Source organism: Chlamydotis macqueenii, chromosome 3, assembly GCF_036417535.1.
Source record: "Chlamydotis macqueenii isolate bChlMac1 chromosome 3, bChlMac1.mat, whole genome shotgun sequence".
Classification (NCBI taxonomy): Eukaryota; Metazoa; Chordata; class Aves; order Otidiformes; family Otididae; genus Chlamydotis; species Chlamydotis macqueenii.
In genome coordinates this window covers 66,144,607-66,165,181 of record NC_141558.1, presented here as the reverse complement: position 1 = coordinate 66,165,181, position 20,575 = coordinate 66,144,607, and the positions used below count along the sequence as shown (strand labels likewise).

Genomic DNA, 20,575 nt, shown 5'->3' with positions numbered 1-20,575 from the left:
GCTCCAAAAGAGCCTTGTGGCCACGCTGGAGCCAGGCCACAACGTGGAGAGTGAGAGGGGGCTGGACCTGATGGGCATTCTTCCAGAGGGCAATTTAAAAAAGCAAACTGGGAACAGCTTCAGAAGGTGCTGAAGGGTACTTGAACATCACAAAAAGGCCAAACGTAAGCAAGGTGCTGGAAGGAGACATCAGGGTGGAAAAGCAAGAAATTGGGCGTACCAAGTAGGAAAACAAAGAAATGAACATAGAGAGTCAACCCAGGTAACAGTTTGTCAAAATAGAGAATGGAGGGGATGGAGCTAAGCCATGGTGACAATGTCCCTTGGGATGCGGGCTGGCCCTCTGAGAAGACACTGTCTATGGAAAAACTTTAATTTCCAACACAGCCACATGCGGTGTCATGCACCTGATAGGACAGAGAGTGGATGCTGCTGCTTCTGCCGGCAGCAGCTCGGAGCAGGAGTGGAAAGACCATCACGGAAAACAGCGTGATGAGGGGCACTTGGTGCAAATCTGTGGCAGCTCACGCGCTGGGCTGCCTCGATGCACGCAGAGGGGAAGCCAGTGGCCGATAACGCACGCGGTCCTGGCAGCCTGGGCTCGAAAGGATTTTGAAAATCGTGGCATTGAGTCCGGAGCACACAAACCCTGGAGGTGCCGCGGGGCAGGCAGCCACCCCAGCCCTTGGCAAGGGGCGGTACCCGAGTGGCGGAGCAGGGACCCGCAGCCCACGCACTGGTGATGTGGCATTGTCCCCGCAGCCCGGCTGGGTGCGGGGGGGACACACAACCCGCGGGAACGGCTGTTCGTGCCACGGCCACCGGGGGTCAGTGCAGACCCACGCAGCCTGCTGAGGACAAAGCCACCCCTGGCTCCTTGTCATGGGGCGGGGCGGGGGGGGGGGGGTGTGGGGGGGTGTGACCAGCAGCATCCGCCTGTACCACCCCGGTCCCGGCGCCAGAGTCCCCCCGAACATCCGCCCTAAACCCTCCAGCCCCAGCCGTACCCCCAGCACCCTTGGGGTGAGCTCCTCTGAGCCCCTATGGCCCAGGGCACAACCAAAGACGCCTGCGCTGAGCCTGGTGCCCCAGGACAGTGGCCTTTCCCACCACAGTGGGCTGCGGCCGCTGGCAGCAGGAGCCCGCAGGTTGGGGTCACAAGGGAGAAAACATGGCCTGGCACCACAAAAGGGGCTCTTGCACCTAAAACTGGGGCAGGAGAGGGACATCCGTATCGAAGAGAAATGCTCTGCTCCTGAGCAGCTGCCATGTCTTGCTGCACCTCAACCTTGTCCAGGGTGCAAAGGCTCACAGGAACACATGGCTCTTCCAGGAACAGCACGGCTGTGGAAAGTGCTGGCCCAAAGGGATGAGGTGCCCTGCGTGGGCTTTACCAACGCACAATGGCACGCTGTGGTGCCTTGTCTGCCAAGGACAAAGATGCCGGCTGCTACAAGGTCTCGGAATGGTGTTGAAGTGCTGGGGAGAAGCTGGTGGGCATGGTTCATTTGGATAGCAGACAACAAAGGGGGCTTCTGGGGGCACATTTCAAGCTGGTTGCCTGGACGCTAAGGAGCAAGGGTTCCTTGGCTGCTTTCCCTGACGTGCTCGAAGATCACATCCCAGATGAAGCAAACCTCAGCTGGTGCTTGGCACACAGAAAGGTCTCGGCTTAAGAGGAGGTGGGGAAGCAGATAATGAGATGACGACTCTACCAGGCTCTGTTTAAGCTGAAAGACAACCAGGCTTTAGTGCTTACAATGAAAAACATAGGAAAAATTTAACCCCAAAGACAGTCCACCTCGTGTGGAAGAGCACAGTTTTGGGTAGCTCATCCTGTAGGCGCATAGTCAATGGAACATGAAGACAGAAAAAAATGAAGAGCAGGCTGTGTAGCCAAGCCCCCAGATAAACAAGGCCTGTTGAAATAGCCTGAGAACAGATGCATAGGTTCATCTGTAGAAAAAACAGAAGGCCGAAACAAACAAGTGAGCTGCACTAAGGATGGAGGTACTCTAAGGGAACAGGCTGCAGGGAGAGAGCCAGAGAAATCTGCCTCAATCACACCGAGCATCCCTCCAGGGGAAATGCAGGAAAAGGAGGAAGCTCCTCAGCAACAAACTGCAAGTGGTGGCTGCCATGGGGAAAGGCCATTTGTGACCTGGGGAGCATGCCGAGAGCTTCAACGGTTCTGAAAAAGCATCACAGAGCAGAGTAGAGGTGGCTGACATGATGGGCATCCTTCAGGAAGGCAGGGGAGAAGCAGCCCTCCCAGGCCAGAGAGGTGGCCCAGGACCGCCAGCCCTCGGGGGCTGCCTGGAAGGCTGCGTTCAGGGACTGTCACTTCACCAGGCTGCCTTCGGCTGAGCAGAGAAGTGCCTCTGGCCTCCTGGAAGTGAGAGGGCATCCCTGAAATCCTGGAGCACTCAACGCTATTAAAGTACCACACAAATAGTTGGGAATGGTGACTAAGACTGGAAGGCAAACAGGAAAGTAAACAGCTAGGGGGAGGGGGGGGCATCGCAATGCATTTTCTAGGGACAAATCAAGCCCCCAGATCTAGCAGGGTCCTCTGGAGCAGTCAGCTGCTCTTGGGGAAAGGCAATGATGATACCCAGCTGAGATCAAACCACAATCGGTAGAAATGCTGAGATAAGGCCAGGCCAGCAGGACCATCAAGGTTTTCATATGAAAATGCAGCTCATCCTTGTTCCAGCTGAACTTCCACAAAAGCCTCTGCTAAGATCCCTTAACAAATGCTCTTAGAGAACCAAGGCTGAGAGGTCCTCTTATGCATTGGTGACTCGCTTAAAGGAAGGAAAACACCTCAAAGCGTCAAACAAGCTCTTTTGCAAGGAGGTCTGCACAACTCTGTGCTGGGATCCATGATGTTCATCAGATGCAGAAACAGGCTAGGAAAGGGGGTAGAGAACAGGGTGGAAAAGTCTGATGATGGTTCAGATTATTCATCTAGTCAAACTGAAAGCTGATGTGAATACCTGCATGTTACTGGAAGATCTGAAGCTCCACAGCAGGTGAAAGGTAGAACTGAGAAATGTAAGTAAAAGAAGAGGTCCAATGCACAGATTATAAATTAGACATCAGTATTCAGGAAAGTGACCCTGAAATGCTCATTGATAATGCTCTGAAAATACCAGTGCTGTGCTCAAGATCCAGAGTTTTATACTGCTTTGCAAGACTGTGCTGCTCCCGCTTCTCAAATCCTAATCCCTCCACTGCCATGAGCTGCATTTTACAGTCTGCCTGTAAATAATAATAACACCGCATCAGTGTAAGACTCTGTCACTGCTGAATATATTGAACAGCAGAGGTCCTGGCATGGTCCTTGCAGAAGCTGGGGGCTTCTCTCTGTTTTGTGGTTTGGCTTTTACTGACTTGGCCACTCCTTTCGGGTAGTTTTTGTGAGGAACACCGCAGTTTTTGGGGTTCATCTTTGCCTCTTTTTCAGGATCCCTCAGCCAGCATTGCCCCACTCCAGCGATTTGGCACAATTCCTTTCCCATTTTTCCAGAGGCACTGCGCCGTTTCAGACAGATCCTCTGCTAAGGCCCTGTTAAAGACGAGGTCCTGTAGGGGACCCTTCCTGCTTTCTGCTGGCGCAGCACCACAGCAACACGTTGGTGCAGCTGCTGCGCCACAGGCCTGCCCCAAGCTCTGCCCCTCCGCGCGCTCGGGTGGGTCCTTCTTCCCAGGGGCTTTGAGGACAGAGCCACTTTCGGCTCTCAGCTTCCTGTCGCAAGGCTCGGCTCGCCTTTAGCCTCAGCCCGCCAGGCCCCCGGGCCTGCACGTTCCCCGCTCCAGCACTCGGAAGGCCCTTTCCTCCTCACACCCACCTGCCGCCCTGCTCCCGCTGCCAGCTACCCCTTTCAGCCCCGTTCCCTGGGGGCCCCCTCCCCACTCGCCCCGGGGGGCTGCGGCCGGGCCGCAGCTCCTCCAGGGCCGGGCTCTGAACCGGCCCTCGGGGACCGGCAACAGCGCGGCCCCGCTCCCCGCTGCCATGGCAACCCCGCCGGCTAGGCCGCGGCCCCTAGGCGAGCGGCGGCGCGCCCGACCGCGCCCCTTCCGCGCGCTCGCGCAGGCCGCCGCTGTTGCGCTTTAAAGGGCTCGCCGCCACGCCCAGCCCAGGCAGAGCCGCGATGCTGTTCCCATTGGCTGACTCCTCCCCGGCGGCGGCGTCCTTTTCCCTCTTCGATTGGTTACTGGCCGCTCCGGCCACCTCCCTCTCGGTTCCGATTGGCTAGTTGCCCAAGTCGCCCTCCTCGTCCTTTCCCGACTCCGATTGGCTCGTCTCACGCCGCAGGCCGCGCCCTAGCCGCGCTCTGATTGGTCAAAGTCTTCTCCCCGCCGCTCCCTGCCACGCTCCGGTTGGCGGCTGCCGAGCGCTCGGGCCCACCCCACCCCGCCCCGCCGCGCGCGCGAGCGACCGAGCGAGCGAGGCGGGGGGGTGGGGGGGGGGGGTGTGCGCGCGCGCGCGCGCCGAGGCGGAGGCCGGCGCTGAGGCGAGGGGCTCGGGCCGCCCCCCATCGCCAGTGTCGGCGGCGGCGGGATGGCGGCGGCGGCGGCGGCCGGTGCGTTGGGCTCGAGCCCCGCCGCGGGGCCCCCGGCGGTGGCCGGCGGGGCGGCGGCGACAGCGGCGGCGGCGATGGCGGTGGCCGGTCCCGGGCCGGTCCCGGTGCCCATGAACCTCTTCGCGACGTGGGAGATCGACCGTTCGGCGCCGAGCTGCGTGCCCAGGTGAGCCGCGCCGCCCGGGGCCTCGCCGGGGGCCGCCTCGCTCCCCTCCCTTCCGTTGCGGGGGCCCTGGTGAGCCCGCGGCCGGGGATGGCACGGGCGGGGAGGAGGAGGCGGCCCCCGGCCGGCCCCGCCGGGATCGGCGGCCCCTGCAGCATCCCTGCCCCGCCGGGCCCGGGGCCGCGCCCCCTCGGCGGCGGCTGGGCCTTGCCCCAGCCGGAGGCTGGATGCGCGGCGAACGGCGAGCCAGCCCCGCCGTTCCCCCGCCCGGTGGGAGCAGCGGCAGCACCGGGGGCCGGCGGGGCTGGGTGTGCCAGCACCGGACCACGGCTGCGTTGACTCCATGTTGCGGCCGCTGGCTGGTGCCTGCCGTGATGGCCGTGGGAGGTCTCCGTGGAGTGGGGTATGTCCTCGCGGCCACGCTGCTTCTGAAAGCTGCCCCTGAGCCCCTGGAGTGAACGACACCGGCCTTGCAGCCGGTCCCCTGACGCCAGGTAGTGGCCACCTGGCATCCACGGGCCCACGGGGTTACCTGTGTCACACGCACTCCGGACCGTAGGTAACAGCCAAAAAGGATGGGCTACACAGCCAACTGAACTCACAGTTATATCTCTGGCAGAGCTGGAAGACAAGCTGAATGGTGTAAATGTCCTTGCCGACTGTATGGTTATGGGTATGTGCAGGCTAGATGTGCTTATGGGAACAATGCAGAGACCTGTCTTGGAACTGGGGGGTGCTGGATGTGTCTGGAGGATGTGTCTGTCCTCCTGTGCTGGAGGAGCTAGGTGTCTTTTGTCCCACTTATCAGACATTGACCAGGAGGCCTTCGCGTGAGAGCTAAGGGGCAGGTTCAAGAAGTCACTCTGAATCATGTATCTCTGGCCTGTGGTATGTTGTCTGTAAGTGATGTGTTCAAGTGCTGAGGAGTAAAATTCAAGAGGGGAACAATAGTTGTTCCTGTAGGGCAGGAGAACACCAGCCTTTGTGAAGGGGCTTCAGAAGGTTGAGGTGTTTCTAGGGAGAAACTTGGTGACTGAGGGCCAGATGGGTTGGAGTAGAACTGTTCTGAAATATTGAGAGCTACTAGAGAAAGCCTGTGTGATTCCGGTGCACAGGGAGGTCCGGGGCTGAGCAGGCAGCAAATGGGAAGCAGTTTGTAATGTGTGCCTGTGAAAAGCCAATGCACCTTTTGGTGACACATGCTAAGGCTTTTGTATGGAGCAGAAAGCAGTGATCATTCTACAGCTTTAAAGTAACTTGAGGTATTGTTTATTTGTGAGTAGGTTATTCCGAAGCTGGAATTTGGAGAGCAGGACAGAATTACCAGGTTGACTTCCTGCAGAAAGAGTAGAAGTTGCAGATACAGAGCACAGAACTTTGTGATGGTGAAGCGTGTGTATGAACACAGTCTTCACAAACGGAAGTATTGCAAGAGCTAGAGAGGAGGAACTGCTTTGGGCAAACCAAAGACAAGATGACTGGGAACAGTGAGACCAAGTTTAGCAGTGGGTTACATGGGTGGTGGGATGCCAGTGGGTGAGCAGAAATGGTGTGCCATCAGTTTGCAAATTGTTTGAAGAACAGCGCTTTCTTCACAAGGACAGTTTCCATCAGCATTATGTAGATTCCTGTTCTAATGCACAAGCTTCTTTGTGCATTGGTAGCCATGGGGGCAGCCATCTGACACACCAGCTTGGAGGAAATTTCTGTTGAATTAATCTGAAATTTCATCTCTGGAATGTCTTCAGATACAATGTTTGTTAGGGTGGGAAGAAGCTGGTGGAATCTGATTCTTCCTTCAGAGGCCACAGCTCTAGCACCACGTGTTGCTGTGCCTGTACAATCAACTGGTGTCTGGAGAAGTCCTGTCAGGCCACAGTGACCAGTGTGGGACTGATGCTTCTGTGTTTTCAGCTAGCCCAAGCTTTCCCAAGTGAGTGGGTCAAAGGTGGACACCCATCAGGCAGGTATTTGTGTTCACTGAAATGAAAGGGAAATCAAGCCCCACATCTCAGCTGGGTTAATGGTGTATCTGTGCACCACGCTTACTTATTTCTTGCCCATGTTCTTCTTCTACTGATCTGCTTGTGTAATGTTTTAGTCTTGACATCATGTTCTTCCAGGTAGAAACTCTGCCGTGCTGTCCTAGTGCCCAGCGCAGATGGTCTCTGGTCTTATTGTGCTTTCAGAGTGGTGGTGGTGGCAAAATAATATCCATTCCAGTGCAATAATCCTTCTCCCTTGGGCCTCTATGTCACTTATGCATGCGTAGTCTCAGTTCTTCCAGCTCTGTGCATATCTAGGGAAAGGAGACCTTTGCATTGATTTTAATGCTATATAACATGCTTTCTTTTTCTAGACTCTTTATTGTAAGTCTTTTCTGTCCCTCTGCTCCTTCTTAGGTGTTTCATTTTCTGAAAATGCAGCTCTGGCTGCTGCAGGAGCGAGGCTGGGCCAGATCAAGCTTTGTGGGGTTACTCTGTGTTTGGCTGTTAATGCAGGACTATTGAGAAGTTGCGTCCAGGCCCTCAGGATTTCAGAGAGACAGTCTGGGCCAGTAAAAATAGACACTGTGAAGTATAAGCCCCAACATACTGAACAGTTCAGTAGTGTGACTGTAAGACTGCTGGTGCCTTATAGGAGAATCTTGGCTTCCTAAAATGAACTGTTGCCCATAATGGAAGTCTTTCCTGCTGAATCAGGAATGCGCCACTGAACTAAGTCCACGTTTAGTTTTGGAAGTTGCCTTGCTCTCAGAACGGAGGTATCATCCCTCCTGCTGGAGTCTTCCTTTTTTCAGGGCCGAGCTGAGAGAGATCTGTGAACTCGTAATGCCCTTCCTATGAACTGAGTAATAGCCTAGACCCAGCTGCCTTTTGCTCAAGTGGCTCTCAGGGGAGGCAGAGCTGAATTTTCTGGGCAGTGGGCTATTATGCAGAGAGGCAGAAGGAAGTAAACACCTGGAAACCAAGCAAAATGCTCTTTGCGTCTTCAGTTAGGCTGCTCACTGGGACAGGGATTATTGGCTTCCCATCGCGATGCCTTAGAAGGAAAGCAATCCTGGTTGATTCGTGGTGCAGGGTGTGAAGCATGCTTTTGCTAAAATAGTCAATCTATCAGCCTTAACTTCCACTTACAGTTATCGTAGTCAAAGTCTTCATAGCAGGAGGCGGGAGAAAGTGTTTTTATTGTGATACCACGTACATAAGTACCCTTAAGGGATGTAGCAGGCTTTCACGGTATGGAGACTGCAAGAAATGAACTAGAGCTTTGCCAAAGTAAAATGTCTGTCTGCGTCAAGGTAATGTCTTACTGTGTTTTCGTTGTTTTGTATGCTGGTCAGGCAGTACACTTAGAAAAAATGTGTGAAAGGGCGTTGTGCAAACATGCTTGGGGTCTTGTTCTTTCTGAGTAATGGTATTTTTCAACCTTTGTTAGTAGGAGTGCTCTTCCTTTTTTTTTCTGTTTTAATATCTGAGAGCCCATAAATGCAAGTTCTTAATTAGGAAACAAGATAAGATTGTGTGATTGTGTTCACTCTTACTCTTTTTCCATGACACAGCTGTTGTGCTCAGTGTTGTGTGGATGTTGTTTCAGTGATAAGTCATCACATTTCTAGTTAGAGGTGAGAGATACGAGCTGTATTTTGGCTAATGCGTCAGTATTGTTAGCTCAGATTGCAAAGACAGATTCAACCTGCACAAATTATGCTGTTCACGGCGCTGCAAGGATTCAAATACACTGCATGTAGTCCAGAGCACCTCGTATCTCGGTACGATGCATGAGCTGAAAAACATTCCAAGTCCTGCTGCCACCCACACAGTGTGCTCGAACACAATGTCTCCTGCTTATGATAGTTAGAAAAGCATTGACTGAAGGCGATGCATGTGGTTTGGGCTCGCTTTGTGAGACTGTGTATGTGCACCTTCAGGACATGATGTTTCAGAAGATGCTCTGCATTCTCTATCATTAAAACTTCCAAATGCGTGTTTTGGAAAGTTATAGCCTAATGAATGCCTTCTTGGAAGGAGAGCAGTTATTGCAAGTGCAACTGGAAATACCACATAGGTGCCAGCTACGGCGATCCTTTGCAGTGCCGTGAGGTGAATGATCTCCTCTCTGCAACCCTGTTGTCCTGTTTGGGCAGACAGTATCTCTTACCTGACACTTCATGGAGACTAGGGTAGGACTTCGTTTGTGCAGCTGGTTGTCTCCTTTCCTTTGCCTGTGGTCTGGCAAGCCTTGCGGTGAGCAGCACATGCCGTACAGTATGGAGGAACGTGCTCTCCTCTGGCACAGCTGCGTTCAACTGGCTTGGCAGCATCTCGCAGTCCCATGGAGCAGGCTCCTCTGTCAGCTGTGGACTCAGGGATCTGGTTCCTGTCTGTCTTTTCTACAACCCTTTAGAGTTTCCTTTTCTGAAACTGATTTGGTGATGAAGAGCCTCTGAACTGGGTATTCCTTTAAGAAACACTTATTCCAGCTGAATAACATGTATTTATCTGCCTGAGATGTTCTTGAGTGGTTTCCTGGGTAAATGAGGCATTTTCATGGTAAACTTCCAACCTCAGCAAAATCTGCTCTGTTTGGGTAAGCTATGGAGTTGCACCTCTGGGAATGTTAAATGATTCCAGATTGTTCCCTCAAAAGATACTACAATGCCGTGACAAACCAAAGCAGCTCCAGACAGAGAGTGCTTGGGAGAGGCCACAGTTTCTTGTGAGGAAATGGTCTCTTGTAACTGATGATATTTGCTGTGTTTGAATTATGATTTCCTTTTAGTCCAATATAGAAAACAAAATGTTCTAAACGGCCATCAAATTGCTTATTATTCTTAATATGGTGGGCTTGGCTACAAGCCTGCAACATAATACGTCTGATGTGTTGTCCACTGTCTGTCGCTCTCTGTGGCTTGTCTGTCACAGAGGAGAACGTTTGGGATTTCTCCTCTGGCAGCGTTTTATTTCCCTTCTGAGCGTACGATCATTGAGTCACTGTCTGTTATTCCACTTTTCTGCTCATTAGTGGAACTCGGGACAAGTGTCCTTTGCCAGTATGATTGATGGGGGGTGTGCTCCTTTCAGAATATTAATAGTGACTTTCCTGAAGGCTTAATTTTATTTGAAGTACCTGTCACGCTGCCTCCTAGCCTTGCTCTCCAGTGTTTCATTCATTAGCTAGGCTGTGTTAGCTCGGTTGTCTGATGGCTCATAAAAAATGTTGCATTGTTCTTATCATGCTAGTATGCTATGAGTGCTCATTCCGCTTCCTCTGGCATGTTCAGTTACTTGTCATTGATTACTGACAGGCATGTAGTATGTGTATAGAGCACTCTCCTGTGGGATGGAGATTCCCTGACCTTTATTCCGTCAAAGGAATAAATTGCTGAGCACTAGTATCTTACGGAGTTTCTGTAGCAGATCCTTTCTTCAATGGAATCTGTGCCGATGCTTTTGTGTAATTGTTTGCAACGTGGAATGATTCTAGACTGAATGCATGTCTCCAGTCCACTTCAGAAGAAGTTATTTCCAATAAAGAGCCAGAGGTGAGAAATGTACTGCATTTTATAGCATGCTAGATGAGCATCCGGACAAGGCTGTTTTCTGAATAGCTTGTGTTCTTATCTGGTCTAAGCTGTCAGCATCCCAGCTGATGGGGAAGCTGTGCTTGTGTTTTGGTTTGGTTTGTGGTTGTCTTTTTTTTTTTTTTTTTTAACTACAGAAAAGCTAGTGGATGCTGTTTTGGGAAACAAGAAGTGAGAGTGTCTTACCCCTCTGTGTAGGCTGTGGCAGTGAGAACCTGTCTCTGCCGCTGGGGAAGCAGACAGCTTAAGTGATACTGCTCTTGTAGTTAGAAGTCTCTTAGATAAATGAGGCTTTGTTTGGATACTTCAATATACTCATTGCAGTGGACTCGAAGGACAGATGCAGTATTTCAGGTACCTTAACACATTGCAACTGTGGTTACAGAGACCACTCCCTGCTCTGCAGTGTGATTCAGCCTCTGTGCACGCAGCCCAAAATTACGCTGGCTTTTTCTGCAGGCCCATTGCAATGCCATCTCCTTTATAATTTACTGCCCACTGTAGTTTCTTGTACTCTTTGTGTTTCTCCTGTCTCATGTGGTCTAACCCAGTGAAGGATTCTGTTTAGTAAATAAAAACTCCTGTTCTATTTTGGGTGCTATTCTTGTTTTTCTAGGTTCTCCTTATTTTCCTACTCATGCTGATTTTTACACTTCCACTATAAATCCTTCTTATCATGCTGCTTATTCTTCAGTGTGAGCATATTTTAAGTAGCATGAGATCCAAAGTCAGTGCATGTGGGACCATCTTCTGGGCAAAAAACATCCAAGTTCCATGCCCAGCTCTGTATTTTTCACTGTTTTTCTGTGCATATGAACTAAATTCTCATCAGTGTATGCAGTTTGGGATGTTGGCAGAACCCATGTGTTTGGCTCCATTTTCCAAAACTGAAAAAGCACTAAAAATTAGCTGTTGTGCTTTTACAATGGTAGTAGGGTTAGAGTAAGAGTAACTCCCTTGTAAAGAGTTCTGCTGCTCCTTTCCTGTTCTTTTATACCTTTTCTCTGCCAGGGCAGAAGATCATATTCGTCCAAAGCCTCCCATTGATTCTTCTGCTATCTGATTTTCAGTAACAGTTCAAGCAGCGTCTCTGAATCCATATGATTTAGAATAGGTTTTTTTAAGGTTTACATTATTATATCTTTTTAGAAGAACTCTTTTCTATTTGTTCTACATATAGAATGTAGAAAATGTTCTACATTTTCTCCTGTGTTCTTTCAGCTATCATCTGGTAGCCCATTTATTTTCAACCTTATCAGTACATCCACTTTCTTCTTATTGCTCTTTTCCCTCAAAAGCCCTAGGCACGCCTGCTGATAATTTTGGCACTGTTCTTACATTTTTTTTCCTGGCTTCTGTCTTGCCTTGCACACCTGTAATTGAGTAATATTTGGTTCTGAATCTTAATTTTTTTTCTCTTATCAGCGTAGTTTGCTTTTTTTCCTCAGAATTTAGAGACTATTCCTTGTCAAGCTGCAATGGCCACATCTTGTTCCTGTATGGCTTGTATTTTTCAGCTGGACTATGTTCTTGATGTGCTTGGCTTGTTTTTTAACAGCTTGTAGGTTTTTTCACTGTTAATGAATAGCAGCTTTTTTTCTTTTCTTAGACTTTCTGAATTTTCTTGTATGTGCATCCCTGAAATACAGTCCCACAAGTCAACAGTTCTTTCAGTCCTCTTATATCTTATGCTTGAGACTGCTTGCCTCAAGTATTCCTTCCTTTCTTGTGTGCTCCTTTGTCAAATGCAGACTGAGGATGCCCATTTGGATTTCACAGCATACTGCACATATGAATAATTTACAATTTTTCTTCCTTGACTTCTAAAGCTTTTTCTCTGCCTATTACGTTCCTTAATCTCCAGTCAGACAAAAGGACAACATTCCTATCACTCTGTATTTACACTTTGTTCATCTCACCTGTGTATTGATGAAGTGTTCATACTTATTTGGGAATAACTTCATCTGTTGCAACACAGATTTGTGGAAGTGTGGACAGGTCACTTCTTATTTCAGGGACCTGCTCCATGCCCAAAGATCTGAGCAGAGAACTGCATTGTACAGGCTCTGGTTATTAACAGCTTGTGTTGCAAGTGGATGAAAAGCCTATGCACAAATTTGCCAGTTTTGGTGAGAATCATTCTTTTGAGTGAAGAATCTTAACTGTGTAACTGTTTAGAATTAAACTTTTTAAAATTTTTTTTAAACATAACATTTTTTTTTCTTACAGTTATGAAGAAGCCTCAAAAATGGATGCCCCTGCTGGTTCAACACTGTCTCTTCCAGGGGCCTGTATAACTGCTATTGTATCACTTCAGTCCCTCGCCTGTGCTCTCTTCCCAGGTGTATCTTACCATGGTACCATGTTCCTGAGCCTGCAGGTATTCAGATCTAAGGTGCTCGAGATAACAGCGAAGGAAACATTTGGGATGTTTGGTGGGTTTGCTACTTCAGAAGTAGCAAGCTGTAATAAAACCTCTAACTCTGCGTTTATTGTTAGGGAAGTTGTTAGACTATGCATTGCAGAAGCTGCTGTATTGCATATGTTCCCTTTTTGTCAGCATGCGTGGAGATCTCTACTAGGACGGTCTGGACGATGGAGGATGCCGTGTGTTGTAAGTCACTGTAGCAGGGTTTGCCAGACAGGTGTCTACTGGCACTTGAACAACTGCCCGCAGGAGAGAACTGGAGGATGTTGGTGTGGATCAGTGAACTAACCTTGACCTCATTTCACTGCTTTTGCCAGCTCGGCTGCATTGGCACATCTCCAGTGGACGTGGAGGTGCACCCCAGCAGACTCTGCCAGGTGGTGAGTGTTAGGATGTAGCCTGTCCTGCATCCCAGTTAGCACCTTCAAGCTTGTTTGAAAGGTACTTGTTGCTGTGTCTTAAGCACATGTTCTTTTCCTCCTGTAGACAAGGCTGCAAGTGGTGTTCTTGTAATCACTCTCTGCTTTGTGGTGGTTAATTCATTAACATGTTTTATTTTAGCCTGGAGACACAGTGAGCAAGCTGTTTAGCAACAGGTATTGTGGCAGACTGCTAGTGCTGTGGCTCCATGGGGGCGTGGTGCATTTGTGCCTTGCCATGCCATTGACTGCTGCTCTCAGCTAAGCTGGGAGTGCAGCATCTTTTCTTAAAGCAGCCTTGGATTTGGGGACAGCTGGTGCAGCAATTCTGCTGCGTATATAGACAGAAAAGTTCAAAATCTGTTACGTTTGTGAAAAAAGTCCCGTGACATTAGCCATACTAATGCTAATGCCTAACTTCAGCATGGCTAAAATGAGAGATGATCAATGTGCTGCTGCAGACTTCCACTTTTTTCCCTCTGTCCTGAGGTTGCTTTTGGGCAGACCCCAAGTGAAGAGCTGGAAGTTCAAACACAGTGATCTTAAGTAAAGCAAGAAGCAGTTAAAGATGTGATGTTTCCCAAATAGCATACCCTTTTTGTTGCTTAGAAAAAAATAATTTTTAAAAGTTTGCTGCAGCATGTAGGCTTGCCACTGACCTGCGGGTTGTTTGGTAAGCTCCTTCTAATGTTTCTAGGGAGGCTGTTAACGCAGCAGCAATGAATTTGGTCACATGCTTTTTGTTAAACAAGTTAACTTGTTTGAAAATAGTGCAGAAAGATGACCTTGTGGTTTGGACACTGAAGCAAGGCTTAGATTCATATCCAGGATCTGAAGTTGCTTGCTCTTCTTCTAGTTCAAATAACCCTTTCCCTGCCTGAAGCCATAGCTGTGACTCACGTTTCTGTTCTCCCCACTTTGTTCCCACTGCTTGTTTCTGTGCTGCAGTGTTGCTGTTTCCTTGCTTGTGCTAGGAACTGTGGAGTTGTATTGTAATGCAGACGTGATCTTGAGGTGTGGCAGGGTTGCTCCCAAAGCCAATGCCCTGCAACACAGTGTCAGTACTCATACAGGAAGAAATCTGTCCATCTTGGGAAAAATTGAGTCGGAACAAGACTGCCCGTACACTCTGGTGTATTTGCCAGAGCTGGAAAGACAAAGCTGAGCCTAGAGGAGAAGGCTGGGGATTTTTCCCTGGCTTCCACAAACTGGAGAGCTGGACTAGGAAGCCTGAGGGTGCTCAGAAAAGAGCAACTGGAGAGAAGCCATCTGAGAGCCAGATCACCAGCAGAGTTTTCCTTCCTTCCATCCATCCAGTCTAATCTGGATGCTGCTGGCTGGGAATCCCCTGAGCAGGCTTAGAGGACCATGGGAACTGGTGGAGTCTGGAGGAAGGTTTAGGGAGGAAGATGTGGAAATTAATTGGAATTTTTTTTTGTTTTTTACTTTTTACTGAGGTTTTAAGGGCTCTTTGTGCTGAGGAAAGACGTTGCTCCTGGTAGGGGCAATTAATATCCGCATAGCTTGCAGTGGAGCATGAGAGAGGCTTAATGGCTGTGTGACTGCTGAGCATGCTGTGCATGCTGGGACAGGCTGTCTGGGCAGATCCTAATGCTTCCTCGGGAGATGCTTCTTGACAATGTGCTTATTATCTGGAAATCAGCTTGTGTGACAGGAGGCGCCAGGAGGCTATGGCACAGTCTCATGTCCTGTTGTGGTAGATGCTGCATGATGTGCTATAATGAAACGCTGCCTATTCTGTGGGGGTTTTACTCCATGCTTTGGACAAACATGGGTGAGGGGGAAGCAGAGGTGAAGTGATTCATCCAACAGTTAAAAAGTGGCAGAGACAGATTAAATCTCCCCTCTCTGCCTGGAACCAGATCTTAACTCTAAATTGCTTCCTTCTGTAAAAGCAGTGAAGTCTCGCTGTAGCAGAGCCTGGGGGATGTGGTTACATTACTGCAACTTTACTGTGCACATGGTGGGGCAGCAGTTGTTTGATATGGCTTGTCCTAAATTAATTTTCCTTTTTTTTTCCCCGCTCCCCAAATGTTTGGATATTGCGAATAACACAGCAAATGAGTTGTAGCCTCATGCAGAAAATTACTAAGAGAATACACAATGTCTGTCCAACTCTCCCAACTTCGTATCTATTTGCCCAGTTTTGTCCTGGCTTGTGAAGGGCAACAGCCTCAAAGAACCATGTTCCATAGAAATCAGTGGTTAGAAGGAGGCTGGAGGTCCTATCAGATCCCCTGTGATGGAGAACTTGGCTCTCTTCCACCCCTCTGTTTGCAGACTGATGTGCCTGGGTGCATTGCGGAGGTAACTCTCAACCATCCCCAGGGTTTGCTGTTTTTTTCCAGTGGGGTGGTATTGAGAGTGGGAAGAGGAAAAGAAGGGTAGAAGGCAGCCTGGAAAGAGCTGATACAAGTGCGGGAAAGGGGGTGGGAGAGAATGGTGCCTTTTCAGGCTGAGCTGTTTCATGACTAGCAGCAGTAGTTTAAGCAAAATTGGAGCGGTGATCTTTCCAGTGATGCATCTGTGTGGGTATTTAATGTGAAAGGATGCAGAGTGGTGGGAGGGTGGTTTCAAGGAGCCTGTTTCATTCATTGTTTGTGTGGCAAGGTGCGCTTGCTCCTTACATACGTAGGTAAGTATGCCTTTAAGCCAGTGAGGTGAGAAGTGTCAGCTATGAGTAGGAGGCAAAATTAACAACCCTAAACACCCCTCTTAAGCAATTGGAGGAGGAAAGGTTTAACAGCCACCTCTGCCTTATGACTTCTGGCTACTCAGAGCCTAGCCAAGAGGATGGAAAGAAAATCTCTTAACCTTATTATTGTTTGTGACTACAGTAAGCAATCCAGTTACTGCCATCCTTTAATCCTGACACTGTTGGACCCCAATTAGAGCAGAGAATCCTTGGTTTCATACCCTAGCAGGCAGAGATGTGGTGTCTGAAGGAAGGCACCGAACCTCTCTGTCCCTTGACTGTGACCTGAGGAAACTGTGATGAGGCTTCACACTGATCTCTTGGAGTTGGTCTAAGGAGCATGAGAACAGTTAGCCCCAAAATTTGAGTCCTGTCTATCTGTCCAGGTAAGGAATGACTGCCTGACTGCCACTGGGCTCTCCAGCCTCTCTTTTTAAGTGACCTTCACACATCTAAGTGTCTTTTGGGGGTAGTTTGGAGCTTTTATCAGATCCTGACAGTTCCTTCCTCTTGAAAAGAGGAATCTTGAAAAATGTGTTCTAAAGACCGCTTCTGCCACTGTGGCCGTGGTTACGTCTCTGAGTAGCTAGCAGAGCTGTGAGATATGTAAGAAACTGGGCCGTAGACTGTGGTAGTTTGTGCCTGTGCCTGGGGAATGTTGTTCTTTGTGCTAGATGCAGAAAAGCAAAAATCGTTGGTGATGGAATAGCAGAAGTGGTCAACATCCCAGCTAAATGCTGCTGTAAATAGAAGGCAGAACAGTTAGTTATTGGCCCCCAGAAGATTTTATATTCTCTTCTGAAAAATGATGAGGCACATGTGTCCAGTCCTGACTGTAATGGGAAATATTCCTGTTGACATGAATATGAATAGGCTTTGGGTCCCAAGTGACAAAAGATTAATAACTCTGCTTAATTACAACCTATTTTTTTTTCTAATACACTGAGAGTAAATGACTTTTCAAGGAGAGCTAACTGTGAGATGTGCAGGATGTTGGAACTCTCTTTGGGAAAAAGGCAAAACTAAGTAGATCAAGGTTTAAAATTCAGGGTAGCTTTGTGTGAGAGAAGCTCCATGGTCTCTGTCTTCAGAGTACATGTGATTTCAAGCCAAAAAAACTTTCTGTTGAGGTTAAAAGTGTTCAGTGTAGATCTCTTCCAGAGTAGTTACAGCCCCAGGTGTCCAGAAGGACACAGTTCTGCAGAGCGCTTTCCATGTGATACCCAACAGCACAGCACACTGAAAGAGGTTATGAAAAGGAAGTGTAGACTTATATGTTGTTTTGCCAGCACTAGTTATATTTGATGGTATAAATAAAGCTTGTGAGGTTTCAGAATTCAATTTATGTTATCCAGAATAAACATTTGTTGCTGACAGGCCTCTAGAAGGATCCCTGAGTTGTCAGCAATGCAGGTGAATTGATATCTGATATGGTTTCTCTGTCTAAGCACTAGGGCAGAGAGCAGGATGAGGGACTTCCTCAGAAGTAGCAGGTAGAACAACAAATGCTAAAAAAGGAATCTTCTTTAAAAAAAAAAAAAAGACAAAAAAAAAAGATAGGTTGGTGAAAATGCGAGGATTTCTCAAAGTACCTTTTGAGTGTCCTGGCTCTTGATTCTTAACTGACTATGGGAATTGAAGCCACTGAAAGGGAAATAACTTGTTTCTTTCTGGGTTTGAGAGAAATCTCAGGCTGCCTAAAAGGAGACTTTCAAACAACTTCTTCTTCCTTTATTTTGCAGTAGTAAATCGTTTCTTCCCACAAAATATGTTCTGTAGAACATCTGTTGCTCTTTGGGCATGTAACTGAAACACGCACACAATCACCCCCCCAGCTCCCCCTGCCCACCTGAAAGACAGAAACTAGACCTCAGTGACAAGTTACCACCGTTGTCAAGGACACTTTGGAAATGCATGCACTGCAAAAGACCCATGAATTTGAGCAGTGGTGACATGACTCTTAGTCCTTCCTGCTTCTCCATGTACCTGTGGACTCTGAGAGGTCTGCGTGCTAGCTTCCAGACCTGTAGGATGCTCATAGGGTTGCAAGTGACAGCTGCAGCTTCTGAATGATGCCTGGTCATGAGAGGTGGTGATGGAGAGTCTTTGAAATGCTACCTTGGAAGCACATGTCTGTGCAGAATGCTGGGCTCCACCAGCGTGCTTGTCCCGGGCATCACACCTGCACTGTGCTAATCATCAGAAGGTGTGTCATCCACTTTCTGGGACAGAGGTGCTCAGCTTTTTAGAAAGGCAGTAAATACATTTAAAGCAAACAAGTTGCTAGCTGGTACTGGCCACGTCTCTGGTGCAGGTCTAGGGAGAGGGGGCAAAAATGGAGAGGAGTTTGTGTTCTTCTGTCCCACTGAACCCAGAGCCATTTTGCGACTGTATCACCAAAGCACAGTAGGAGCAAAAGCCTGTGGTGTTTGCTTAGGATCTCTCTGGTTCCCACAGTTCTCAAGCTTTTCTGTTTCCTACAACCTGCAGATTATGTAAAAGACAGGTGAGGTTGAGTGACAGCCAGCCATGCTTTGTACTTGCTCATTTTCTTCCCTTTATATTTTCAGGTTTTGTATTACCTTGAGATTTCCCATGTTTCAGCTACGATACAAGTATTTTGAAGGATTAAACCTTCATGTTTAGGATTAGATAAAAGGGATGTTGAGGGAAGGAGTCTGTTTTGTGCCTGATGACCTTGTTCTTGTGCATGGACAGCGTGCAATGTTTGGGAGGAGAAGCAGCTCCTGAACAAACTGTTTGTTGAGCACGTCTGCTAATGACAGGTCGTGTGGGCTGGCAGCTGCTGGTGACCTGGTAGTAAAATGACCAGGCCAGTGAAGCAGGGTAGCAGAGAGATTTTTGGGTTTGGAAATTTATAAGAGGTTGTTTATGACTCATTCAAAAGAGCTTTTCACTACGTTACATTTAAAGCTGTGAATGTGCAGCCGTTGCCAATCATAAATCTCCAACTTTAGTTTTGACATACTGTCTTAAGATTTACAGCCTGAAACACAAGGATTTGCTGCTTGTGCTGAGTTTCACCACACTCTTTTACTAACATTAAATTGCCCCGATGGGGGATAAACTTAAAGCAAATTCACCTAAGCTAAATGCTTCCTTTCCTCTGACTTACCTGCTGTGCTTTGAGCAGTGAACCTCATAAGCTGTCTTACAGTATGTATGCCCTAAATATGATCTATTTTATTTTTCTTCTCTAATGAAAGGCCTTGAGACATTGTGGACTAGGAAGAATTCTTGCTCTTCCGTGTGGACACACCTGAAAACAAAAGTGTTTAGAGTTGCCCGGGACCCTCAAGAATATTCCTTGTTTGCCCATCTTTCTTCCCCACCCTCACAGAATTTGCCATGTGCTTTCTGTTGCGTTGATAGTAGGAGGTTTTTGTGATTCTTAAGGCAGACTTTGGCTTCTTTTTACTTTGCCTGCTGGGGTTATGCTCTTAGGGAATGTTATCCTCTGAATATCAAGGCTAGCAGCTTTCTTTTTCTTAAGAGTAAAGATCTGATTTTGAAGGTTTATGCAGATTTTGCTCTGAAGGAAGGTGTCTAATAAAAGAAGGAATTTTCCATCAGGACAAGCTGTGTATTTCTTGGTGGCTGCAGCTTCTAGATGAAATGGGTGAGATGCTCCTAAAGCATATGTTTCAGAATCAGATCTGTCTTTAGGCTGTGAATTACTGGGCTACATCCAGTTACAAAACTGGATGTAAAATCCTGCTCCTGACTGCAGACAGCTCCTGAGGCCACAGCTCCAGAGTGTAACAAACATGTTGAGTGTTAGGTTGTTCTTCAGGCACGTACTTTATTGCAGATCTGAGAAAACTGAGCGATGAGGTGTGTGGTTGAGTTTTTTCTCCTGTCCTTTGGGATGCATTTCAAGCTGTTTCTCAATGGCTGTTGGCAGACTTCCAGTCTCTCGCTGCCTTGCTAAATCACCTGTAGTGTGAGTAGTTTAGTAACACATGAGAATTACAGCAAGCGTAAGGTGGTATGACTGCAGTGTGTGAAGTACGCTGTTGTGTCCTGGGAATGTGGGTGGAAAAGCCTGCCTGAAAGTGGTGTTTGGGGTGACTGGTTAGTACGAATTTTGAGTGCAAATCCAGCACTAATTCCCAGCAGCTAACATCCCTAGCAGGGGATTAGCTGGTAGTTGTTGTTTTCTCTCCTGAGTTAATTTTCTCACCAACACAAAGGAGAATGGAGTGATGTGGCAAGAATGCTGAGAAGCTGCCCCTTCATAGAAGAGCATTGCCTGGTGGGACTCTCTAGAGCTAGCAGCAGCTCTGCTGGAAGGCAAAAAGAGGATGTGATGAAAATTTACTCTGAAACATGGCTGCTGGAAGGACATGATGTTTTTGATTTCTTCATCCATGGTAGCCGACTTCCATCTTCTATTGTATGGACCTGGGTGGGATTAGTCAGCGTGTTTTTGGTAGAGAAAAGACCAAACCAGAAGAAAAACTGAACCAAGACCCTGCCAGCTTTCCAGTCTTTTGTAAGGAAGTTTGTCACTCAGTGGGCAAGGGGAGAAGTGCCAACTTTCCAGGCAGTGGTGCTGCTAGGGATGAGCACCGCTCACCTTTACTCCTTCCTGCCAAGAAACGTACTCTTCCAGTGCACCTGAAACCCCACCCTTCCCCCTCTTTTCCAGAAGA

General features: G+C 48.4%; 1 protein-coding gene across 2 annotated transcripts in view; it reads left to right on the top strand.

Annotated features, from left to right (window-relative positions):
* Positions 1 to 4,570: 4,570 nt before the first annotated feature.
* LOC104479183 (phosphofurin acidic cluster sorting protein 1-like) overlaps positions 4,571 to 20,575 on the top strand; it is a 66,189-nt gene continuing 50,184 nt past the window's right edge. Inside the window, exon 1 of one of the 2 annotated variants that reach the window (XM_086743512.1) lies at positions 4,571 to 4,755. In XM_086743512.1, coding sequence (XP_086599638.1) covers positions 4,664 to 4,755 — 92 coding nt within the window. In that variant the 5' untranslated portion in view covers positions 4,571 to 4,663. The remainder of the gene's footprint in view (positions 4,756 to 20,575) is intronic. The other variant, XM_086743513.1, reaches the window with a different exon arrangement.